This window comes from Brachycentrus maculatus, unplaced genomic scaffold (assembly GCF_059751285.1).
Source record: "Brachycentrus maculatus isolate JH-2025_06_01 unplaced genomic scaffold, ASM5975128v1 h1tg000054l, whole genome shotgun sequence".
NCBI lineage: Eukaryota > Metazoa > Arthropoda > Insecta > Trichoptera > Brachycentridae > Brachycentrus > Brachycentrus maculatus.
Genome location: NW_028280808.1, coordinates 1143224 through 1155370, shown reverse-complemented (window position 1 = coordinate 1155370; position 12147 = coordinate 1143224). Strand labels below are relative to the sequence as shown.

Sequence of the window (12147 nt, the reverse complement as noted above, 5' to 3'; positions counted from 1 at the left end):
GACGCATCTCTTCTCAACCCCAAGAACCAGTCGCAGTATCTCGTGTTTCCTCTGATGATGAAAGATGTTTTTGTAGAGGTGTTGCTATTTTTAAACATCGCATACACATTTTGTGAATTTGAAGCGGACCATGAGATCGCAGCTGTGGCAAGATTTCTCCGGTGCCCTGTTTTAAGTTACGATTCAGATTTTTTTGTTTACAATGTCACTTACATTCCATTTCCATCACTCACATTAAAACCATCTATTGTTAAAACTACCGAAGGCGTGCGATATGCTATGAAATGTAAGATATATAAAGTAGAAAACTTTTTGAAACTCTTTCCCGGAGTTAATGATGACATTTTACCGTTGATCGCAACGTTACTCGGGAATGATTATGTCAAAAGGAGTGTATTTTCCAAATTCTATAGTAATTTGAAGCAAACCAAATCGAAGAAGTTAAATGAAGGACAATGTCGTATTATTGCTGTACTCGAGTGGCTGCAGAATGAATCATTTGACTCAGCTGTAGAAAAAGTAATTAGTCACTTTAAAATATCTGAACGTAAGAAAATTCAGCATTTCATACAAGTCTCTTGTTCTAATTACACTAGGACACAGTGTACTTCGTTAAAGGATTTAGGGATTCCAGATTCCTTAGAAGGTTCCTCACTGGAAAATACATCTCAGAACGATGACTCAAAAAATTGGCTTATTGATATTCTTAAAAGGGGAAAAATTTCTCCTCGGTTTTATGATCTCATTCACAAATCTTTTTATATAGCTATGCCCCAACCGGAAGATTTTTCTATGAACGATTCAAATTTATCATCTTTATCTATACTGAGATTATCTTTTGATATCATGTCAAATTTTGATAAAAGGCAAATGACTTTAGAGTGCCGGCGTCTCATGAACCATAAAACTAGAATCATTAACTATATCGATTCTATACCAGATGAAATTATTAGTAAATGGGTTATTAGAAATAAATCACCAGGATATCCGATTTTCATATATTTTTTAGAAAAGACTATAGAAAAATCTACTTTGACAGAAATAAAAAAATTACCATACAATTTACAAATGCCAATCCTTTCTCTATTGTGGATGTTGAAATCTGTAAATGATAATATACATATTCCCAACGAGTCCCACATATATTCCCTTATTTTGTGTTTTATAAGTATGTCTATAGTAAAAATCAAAATTGGGGGTGTCTTTAATAGTTACGAGTTTGATTCAACTTTCGGTAATGAGCTAAAGGGTTGGTTTGAGCGAAGTAAGGAACGACAGTACAATGTTGTTGATGGTTTTGAAGGATTATGGGATAACAATATTTGTTACGAAGATTGTATGACTGCTGCTAGCAAACTACTTAAGTATTTCGAAGTGGATAATAAAGTAGTGGAATTTCCCAAAATGTTTAAAAGACAGTATTTACATTTTTTTGCGCAGTTTCAGTGTTGTTTTCAGCAGCTTTCCTATTTAAACATTCTGACATCAGAATATTATAGTCCGTGTACCATTAGTGAAATATATAATGGGACTTTCCTGTATAATATGTATTCAAATCTGAAGCGCAGAGATAACCCAGGTTCATATGTTCATCAGTTGATCGAGCATTCTCCAACAGTACTGAATTATATAATATTTTTATCAAAATTTTTGGGTTTAAATAGTTGCCGACAATCTCAAAACAATTGCTCTAATAATGTTTATAAAACAAATAAAAAATTAAAGAAAAATATTAATAATACAGATGAACCTGAAGATGAAACAAACGATGTTTTAGTTTTATCTGAAGAAGAAACTGATATACAAGATATGAATAATAGATTTAATATTCTAAGATTAGGAAATGTTTAAAACTTTATATTGATTAAAAATATGTAAATATTAAACTATCCATATATTATGTATCCCAGTAAATAAATATATTTTTTGCATTATTATACTATTTCTTTTATTTCTTTATTTATTTTATACATACATACTTAGATTGTCCTCATATTTATTTAAAGAAGATGAAAAGTAGTTCATACAAGTAAAATTTATAAAAATAAGGTAATATAAATGTTAATAGATAACATGCATTTATGAGTTTTCAAGAAGGGTTTTAATTTTACAGAAACTGGCATGCTGGAATTAAACTAAAATCTTATTTGAATATGTTTTGTATATTTTAGAATACACGTATATTGTAGCTATACCATTTGCCATTCGGTGCATTCTCACTAATATATACAGTGGAACCTCTCATAATGAGCAGCAGTGTTGCCATATATACAGATTTATCTGTATCAATACAGATTTTAGGCTGCCGTTACAGTTGACAGATTTTACTCTAGTTTTATACAGATTTTTGGAATTGAACATGCCTCGATTTTTTTTATAGAAGGAGCCAAACAAATAAAGACCCGTTACAATTTTGACAGCCAAATTACAAAAATATTAGATTTTCTTAATCCTATTATTATTCGCCGAAGTATAGCATCATTGAATCACGTTATACAAGTTTTTCCTAACACAATCCAACAAGAAAAATCGTTCCATGCCGAAAGAATACTCTTTTGTATAAATAAATAAATATATATATATATATATATATATATATATATATATATATATATATATATATATATATATATATATATATATATATATATATATATATATATATATATATATATCGTATTTTAAATTGATTTCTATGGGGAAAATGTTTCGGTAAACGAGTACGATGCTGGAACGAATTATGCTCGTTATAAGAGGTTCCACTGTATATATCTCTCAGACTAGCGATTGCCTAATCTAACTACACGTAACAAAGTGATGAATATTAGGTCTTTGGGTCGATTGAGAAGTTTATAATACCCACCTAAACCATTTACACATCTATGAAAGAAAAGAAAAGGGTTACCGAAAGGTAAGGAGTTTATAAAAATATTTTCTTAATCCATATTTAATTTTTTTAAATATATCCTTCAAAAAAGTCAGGCGTGAATGGCGTTCGGCTCCTAGCATTACCGAACGTGACTAAATTCTGTGATTGAGAGTATGGCCTTAAACACGGGTTGAGTAAGTGGTGTCTAGTGATCCTTAGTAAGGAGTAGGTATATAATACCATATATAAAACACATTTGGTAGTTTCCAGTCCCCGTGCTCCTAGGGGCGCCATGTTGTTCACGATGCGTATGTAGATTCATCTTCACTTGAAATACGGGTAAATATTTGTGTTTACGTTTTTAGGCTCTTATGACGATTAATCAAATGTTATGGGTAACAAAACAGAAGTTTACTAACCCCTTTGCATTAAAAAACGTTATTAATATTAAAATTGTATTTTTAAACCAGTTATTACAAGGTGCGATTTTATTGTATTGGTAGGAAAGAGGTTCCTAATTCCATATTTTCGTACAATATTTTAAGCTTGTTTGTGAATCTCAAAACAAGCTCAATGATCAATTAATCCCGCAGGAGTAAGGTGTGTTTTTTGTTTGTAGATCTCTCCTTCCAACGCGTCCGTGAAGCGCATAATTTACCTTCTGAGTATGGATATTGATGTTTTCCGATTGATAGTGAAAGTATTTTCCTTTGAGTGTTCGCTGACTGCAATTCGCTTTAGCGCTACGAATGTAGTATGTGTTTTGCGCTAGCCGAACGTAGTTCTGTCCGTATCTGATTAAATACGGTCGAACTCGGCATTATAAAACATATTTCGATATCGGTCGTTTCACTCGCGGTTGAATAATTTGTAATCGGTCGAGTACTTGATAAGCGTGGACGGAAGAATGTTATTGAATTATACGGTTGATCAGTGATTTAAACTTAGCGGATTTTCTCTTTATCTGCGAAAATGTTTTTTACGATTATTGTGGTGTTATTAACCCTAGTCGGCATCCTGGCTGTTCTATGGAAATTGGGAGATTCACTATGGTCTATTGTGCAAGTTGTGACGTCAGTTCTAACCCCATTTTTCCAGCCGGGAACAGACCAGGGTTTGTCTACGAAATTTGGACCATGGGCGGGTAAGGAACTTTTTGTGATTTAAAGAATATAAATAAAAAAAGGCGGACGTCAATCAAGTTAGTAAATATTTTTAAATATATACATACATACACATATATATATATATATATATATATATATATATATATATATATATATATATATATATATATATATATATATATATATATATATATATATATATATATATATATATATATATATATATATATATATATATATATATATATATATATATATATATATATATATATATATATATATATATATATATATATATATATATATATATATATATATATATATATATATATATATATATATATATATATATATATATATATATATATATATATATATATATATATATATATATATATATATATATATATATATATATATATATATATATATATATATATATATATATATATATATATATATATATATATATATATATATATATATATATATATATATATATATATATATATATATATATATATATATATATATATAAATATATATATATATATATATATATATATATACATATATATATATATATATATATATATATATATATATATATATATATATATATATAAATATATATATATATATATATATATATATATATATATATATATATATATATATATATATATATATATATATATATATATATATATATATATATATATATATATATATATATATATTTATATTCATAAATATATATATATATATATATATATATACATATAATATATATATATATATTTATATATATATATATATATATATATATATATATATATTTATATGTGTGGACGTGTGTTCAAAGACATAATACACTTTGTTATTTTAAACTAATTATTTTTTATTGCTTAATTTAACCTCTTGACATCGGCGGTCGTAAACAAACGAATTTTAATTATTTTACATTTCATTGAAAATTTATGCAACAGAGTTGTTTACATTAATGTATTATTTAAGCACAGAAATAAAATAATGTCTGTATGCATACAATATATTAACAACGATCCATTGGTGTTAAATCTAATATTTGTGAAATACAAATTGCTGATAAAAATTTAAAACATTTAAAAATAAGTTCAATCAAGCGTTTATTATTTTTCCAGTTTTCCTAAAACACCTCAATACCAATTTGAGCATAATGTGTAGGAAGACCTTTACTGAAGGCCAGGTATACCAATTTGTTAGTCGAATTGAATTTAAAAAAGAACCAGCGATACATATCTAAGCACCTAAAATTTATCATTTCAAAATAGCCACGTAAAAATTTAACCTCTAACAGCCTTGTTATACCGAGGCTAACTTCATTTTTCTTACAACTCAATCCTTGTGAACCACAGAGTAAATATTATTATTAATTCAATTATTTAATTAGTTTCTTCCTAGTTTAGTTTAAAGTACAAACTTCTTGAAAACAGGAAATTCGGTTTATAAACAATTTACATTAGTCTAAAAAAAATCATTCGAGAAAAAGGAAAAAAGGCAACATTGACTAGAACACTCGGGGTTGGATTTGCTGACCAGCTGTCCCTTGAACTTGTTTTTACCCTGTTAGTATGGTAATGCTGAAAAGCTGGTTCTTATTTTAAAATCATTCAATAATAGATAATGTATTTTTATATTCACAAAATTACACTTATAAGGACGAATAAATATTTAATACATAACGTCATAAAAAAAAGATTTATCAGAAGAACGTTTTAAAAGTTTAAAAATGTAATACAATGTATTAAAAATAAATATCAAGCCACTTTTTGAACTTTTTTCTGTGCAACAGATATTATTAGGTAAAACCTGAAGGTTTTTTCTCCATTTGAAAAATATTTAGTAATTTAAAAAAAATAATTAAACAGTACCTACCTTTTTTTTCAAAATGCAAAAACAACACTTTCTGCCCTGTAGCGGGTAAATATTAATTAAAAAATATGCCTATTTAACTGGGATATAAATAGTACATCATCTGGGCATTCCGAAAACATGCACAACTGAAAATTGACGATTTTTGATTTATGACGTTCTTGAAAGGAGTGAGCGATATATAACCTATATTTTTTAAAAAGAGAACAAACGATTACAATATTTTTATATGTTTGCTACTTAATGATAGATACAGTAATAAACGAATCAGAAAAAAACAACAAAAGAAACAACAACAAAAAATACGTTAAAAAATATAAACTAAGTAAAAGCATCTACGTACTGGAACAGTAGTAAAAATTTTCATTATAAAATTGTTTGATAAATGTTATATAATTAAGAATAAAGTATCTTATGGTAGACAGGAAATAATGTGACCACTGCTTGACTAAGTTATTTTATTTTTTAAAGTTACAAACAAATACAATTTAATTCATTTGTTAGACATTTCGTCTTTTAACATATCTTATACTAGTTACCCTGTGCCTCTCCAAAAAAGACTACGCTTTTATACTTGGAGAGGGACTTGTTGTTTTTTTTTAACTTAGACTATATGGTTAAAATGTTAACGCCTGTATGAAGTGATGTAATTTTTTTTTCCGACATTGAAATGTCTGAAATTTCCCAGCGATCGTGATTGATGAATTTACAATTTGATTACGTAATATACATACCATAGCAATTAAATAACAAAATACACTTCAGGTTTTTTTTACTTTTCTAATAATATTATGTAAGTGACGAGAATTGAGAGAGTTGCGAACTAAAAGAATGCGGAGTTATCTTGGTTGTAAATTGCATGAAGACTCAGTGATCAATCTTGTTCTTTAGGTTTTAGTCCATTTATTTTAAATATAGTTTTATTTACTCTCTCTCTCTTTCTCTCTCCCTTTAACACACACACATATTAACATATATATGTATATATATATATATATATATATATATATATATATATATATATATATATATATATATATATATATATATATATATATATATATATATATATATACACATATTAAATGTATATGTATATTTATTTATCAAAAATGTCTACTGAAATTTGAGAAAATAAATACAATGTATTTTTTCATATTTGAAATGTGATTATTTTTATCGTTCATTGTGATTGATGTCCACTTGTGACTAAATCAACTTTGCATGTTAATGCTAATTTACCTGCGAATTAAATTTTATTTTCAATACAATTATTTTTGCTTGTATAAATCTATAAAGGTATATTAGGAGTAATTAAATGAAATCATTGTATTATACAGGCCAATACACATTTTGGTGCCCGCGATTTTTCAACCGTTCCTGGTTATTTTTTGAGTGCAGAATCCGAAATAGTCCCCAGAATTTGAGATATGCCACATTTAACATTTTTTTAATATTTTAAACTTCTGTACTTTTCCCGTTATAACTATGTATTACTATTGCCAGATAAAAAAAACACTTCGATATAAGTATTTATTACAAATTTTACATACTTAAGTCACATATCACTTTTTCCTTTTAAATGATTTTCTATCATATGCTTACAACCGAGAATTTAAACATTTGAGAGCATATTTTCCAATAATCGAACTTAATTACGGAATGTCATGAGATGGATCATATATCTATGACTTCTAAAAATTTGAGCATTGTAGTTTTCAATCACGGTATATCTTACACGTGTGTAAAGTTATCGCCTAACCAGCCTATGCAGGTTGTAACCCCTGTAAATGCCTAGACTTCCATATTATTCTTCATCTATGTTGAAATGTCAAAAATAATACAGTGCGAACCTCTCATAACGAGCATAATTCGTTCCAGAATCTTATTCGTTAAGCGAAACGTTTTTTGTTTTGACTTGCGCGGAAGTCCTGGCTCACAAGTTAATGTCGTGAAAAGGGGACTTACCCTTTTTCTGTAACTCGTTATGCGACCAACTTTTTAAAACTTTTTTTGCTCGCTATGCGAATTACTCGTTATGAGAGGTGCTCGCTATGAGAGGTTCCACTGTATATTATATTTAGAATACCAAAGGGCAATTCGGCGACCTTGACCCTTTTTTAGTGTAAGGGGGCAAGTCTCCGGCAATCGCTAGGGGGCACTGGTTAAACTTCACCAAAAATAAAAGCGAAAGAACTTGCTAATGTCATAACATAATCGGAACAATTTACTTTCGCTCACAGTTCGAGTTCAATTCATGTTATGTTATATAAAATACCAGTTCCGAGTGTCGTTCTTGAAAGTAAGAGTGCAAATGTTACTGCAGCCAATGAAATACTTTATTGATGTTGTTGTCATTATTATTTCCATATCGTGTTGTTCTGAATCCGCATATTACTTACGTACAGGGCTTTTTTTTTCATGTAAAGGCGTTTGTGCACTACACGGAATTTTACTGTCCGGCAATCCGTTTTTTTTAAAAATAAAAGCGACTACGAAAGTTTAGCGTGATCAAATTTACGCGCACCGTGATCACGCACCCATCAAGTGCACCAATCCGAAGAAAGAAAGACAAAAGCACAAGCCAATCCAAGCTAATCATCCGTTTATCATGCCAACTGAAATGTCGGACGGTAAAATTCCGGGTAGTGGACAAGCACCCTACGGACGATTGTCCACTACCCGGAATTACACGAAATTTTACCGTCCGGCACGTGAGTTAGCGTTTTAGCGATTAGCTTGTGCTTTTGTCCATATTTCTTCGGATCGTGTACACGTTGCGCGTAAATTCGAGCACGCTAAACTGTCGTAGTCGATTTCATTTTTCAAAACCGGACTGCCGGACGGTAAAATTCCATGTAGTGCACAAGCGCTCTAACGCGGTAGAACGGCGATCGCATCTTATTTTTATTTTTTATTTTTCCAAATCAATAAGACGAAACAATATTTGCGCTTACGTAATTACAACCTATATTTATATAATTTGTTTTAGTAAAAACCTTGACATGAAGTGAGTTCCGGGACCTTTATTGTTTAAAAAAAAACCCTGCTTACATATATATTATTAGGAATCATTACTTATGCTGTTAACCTTCATTTAGTCGCGCGTCGTCGAAACTACACCAAATGTTATAAAACTAATAAAAATTTACTAATTTCAACCATAGATTTCGCCGACGGAGTAATATTAAGTAGATTATTTCAACTGAAGCCTGCATTACAATATAGACTACATTTGACCTGATGATTGAATGGTTATTCCGAAACTGGAGTCATTAAGTAGTGTGTAAAAATGTTTTTATACAAAGCGAACCATGAATGATAAGGAGAGTGTTATATTAATTTCGTATTAACGCATACATGAACATATTTAAAATGGATAAATATAAACATATTTACTATCTGTTCCCGATCACGCATTGCTATGCCTTAATCTGATTAAATGGAAAAAATAAAATAAATCGCTAACATTTCTAATACGTTTAATTTCTCAATGTTTACGAAGCGACGAAAATATTAAAAATCTTTATAATAGCTGTGCAATCGAAAACATCTAAAATGTTGTGTGACAGTAGCTGTCATGAAGCACGCTGTCCGCCATGAGCAGTGTTGCGTGTGTTGCTGTTACGTTCAAAAGATGGTGCTGCCACAGTGGTAAAAATAAATAGTTTTACAAAAAAAAACATGTTTTACCTGTCACAGGTATTTATATTCGAATGCAACATTGCATTAAAACTTCATAGACATAGGTGAATAATTTAAGTAGTTTTGATTTTGAATTATGATCAAACGATTATTTACATTTTTATTCATATGTATAAAAGCAAATAAAAATGTATTTTAAATTTCGAAATCAGTCTCAATTAAATGTAAAATAAATTTTCCTTTTTTAAAATTTTACTTAATATGTGATATAATGGTTTGTTGAAATTTTCTTTTCTGTAATAATATGCTCAAATTCATTACTATCTTGCAATAGTATTTTGTAAGCTCCTTGAGTATTGCAGTCTCCTTATATATAGTAATTTTTACCAAGTAGGTACACAGTGTCATTTCCTAACACGAGCAAGAAATTAACGAACAGCTACGCTTGATCTCAGAGTTTATTAGCAAATTATGAATTATTCACGGGCAAATTAGCAAATTGGATAATTAATATCAGCTTTGTTTGCAAATTATGACATGTCCCATTTATTAAAAAATATTATTTTGTTCATAATCCTAGCACTCCTGTATAAAAGATAGGTAGGGTAGACTGGGTACGGTTGAAACAAAGGACGGTTGAAACAGAGCAAATATCTTGCAAACCGTATGCGGTAGGGTGAAGGGTCCAAGGGACGAACAAAGCGGACAACAAGTTCAAACACGAATATCAGTGTTGCATCGCTCGCCGCACGGTGCTGTTGCTTGTAGGAGGTCTTATTGTATTTTGATAACCAAAAGTAAGTATTTTTGTTCTGAGAATTTTCCTTTTATTACGGTTTCTATTGAAACGATATTATTGAGTATGATTTCGTGTTTGAAATGAAGCTTGTAGAACACGATATAGTGATTAGTTTTAATTGCCATTATTGTTAACATTACTATTTTCTGTTTTCCACCTAAAGGAGGGGTTGGGGACGGTTGAAACATTTTTTGTGGGTACGGTTGAAACAACATATTTTTTCAGTTTTCCTGTTTTCTAGATGCCGAGAGTATGCGCAAGAAAGACTTCGAGAGGGGAGGTCGACTTGTCGAGGTATACATACGCTTATGAGGAGGTTAAAGCAGGAGATTCACTGCGAAAAGCGGCGGAGAAGCATGGATTAAACCACTGTTCGCTCATTATAAATATACGAAAGCGAGATGCATCTGGTGAAGAAGAAAATGGGATATGAACCCCACAACACAAGTTTTTAATAAAGAGCAGGAGCAGGAGCTTGCAAAATTCTTGCTACTAAAAAAAACAGAGAAAGAAGAGATAAGAAAGGAACATGAAATAAGGTTGAAACGGATGAAAACTAAATAAGTCAAGAAAAGATTGGATGGAGGAAAAAGTAGAAGGATCGTTAAAGGAAAAATAATCATAATACGCAACAGGAATCATCATCAGATGAGGACGAGTGCTATTGTCTTGTTTGTCTGTCACTGTATTCAGAGAGCAAATCCGGTGAAAAGTGGATACAGTGCACCACTTGTAAACTGTGGACTCAAGAAGACTGCACAAAAGGTGGTCTTAGCTATGTTTGCCACAATTGCGACTCGGAATGATCCCAAAGCTAGATTTTCGCTTGATTTATGACTAATCAAAATTAAAGAAGTGTTTCCTTTTGGTTTATTCACAGATTATTTTCCTTCGATTTGTTTTTTTTTAAATGCCATTGTTTTTAGTTGTTTTTGTTCATTACATATCTGTAGACTGATTAATATTGTCATGCGGTGCCATAATTATTTATAAAACAAACATAAATAATGAATAAAACGTCTTACAATATTAAATATTGATTTATTTGCGTGTGTTTCAACTGACCCCAATCACTGTTTCAACTGCCCCTGGTATGGGGACGGTTGAAACAAATCGGATATGTTTTTTAAATTTGATCTGCCACTAAAAATAACACACCGGGTACTGAAATAATACTTCCCATTAGTAGACAGAAACACACTCTTGTATTTAATGCATCTTCATCATCGCTTGACTTGTTAAGAACAATTCTATGGACAATATAAGCAAAATTGTTTCAACCGTACCCAGTCTACCCTACTATATGAATAATTAGAGGTTAGAAGGTTAGAATCCACAAAATACCTTTTTTAAAGATGCATATATTATTTACATTGCTTATTATGTAAAAGGTTTATAGATCATTTAGTGATTTTTTATTCTTCTCGCTAAAAAAACATGTTAAATTTTTATATGTGTTGGTAACAGAAGGGATAATCTAGTGTGGGCCAATCAGGAGCTTTTCAGTATATGCTCATTGCTGGGAGGAAACCACGTAAAACTCCTCAGGAGAAGCCGGACTGTTGACTGTTGTCAGCAGGCCCTCCGTTCAACTAGAAAAGGGTTCGGCATTTTATGTCTTAGCTTGGCTTATGGTACCAATATCCTTCTCTATTTTTATCATGTATGATACCTCCTCTCGTGAGATGATGATGAACTAATGAACTAATACGCACCTTGGTTGCTACACACAAATACGGTTGATACGAAGAATTTATTTTCAAGAATAACATGCAAACTTACTATTTCGTCTT

At 30.0% G+C, this 12147-nt stretch overlaps 2 protein-coding genes across 2 annotated transcripts in view; both read left to right on the top strand.

The window, feature by feature from the left end:
* Positions 1-8: 8 nt before the first annotated feature.
* On the top strand, positions 9-1904 carry LOC148311987 (protein asteroid-like). Its single transcript, XM_088278029.1, has one exon. It carries the CDS (start codon positions 55-57, stop codon positions 1849-1851), a length of 1797 nt encoding a protein of 598 aa, XP_088134155.1. The 5' UTR covers positions 9-54; the 3' UTR covers positions 1852-1904.
* Positions 1905-3620: 1716 nt separating this feature from the next.
* Positions 3621-12147, top strand: part of LOC148311986 (inactive hydroxysteroid dehydrogenase-like protein 1) — a 39975-nt gene continuing 31448 nt past the window's right edge. Inside the window, exon 1 of the mRNA XM_088278023.1 lies at positions 3621-4013. Within this exon, the coding sequence (XP_088134149.1) occupies positions 3842-4013 (172 nt within the window). The 5' untranslated portion in view covers positions 3621-3841. The remainder of the gene's footprint in view (positions 4014-12147) is intronic.

What these genes read in the sequence shown, in the direction of transcription:
- LOC148311987 (XM_088278029.1), top strand. Translation starts at nt 55, where the DNA reads ATGATGAAAGATGTTTTTGTAGAGGTGTTGCTATTTTTAAACATCGCA.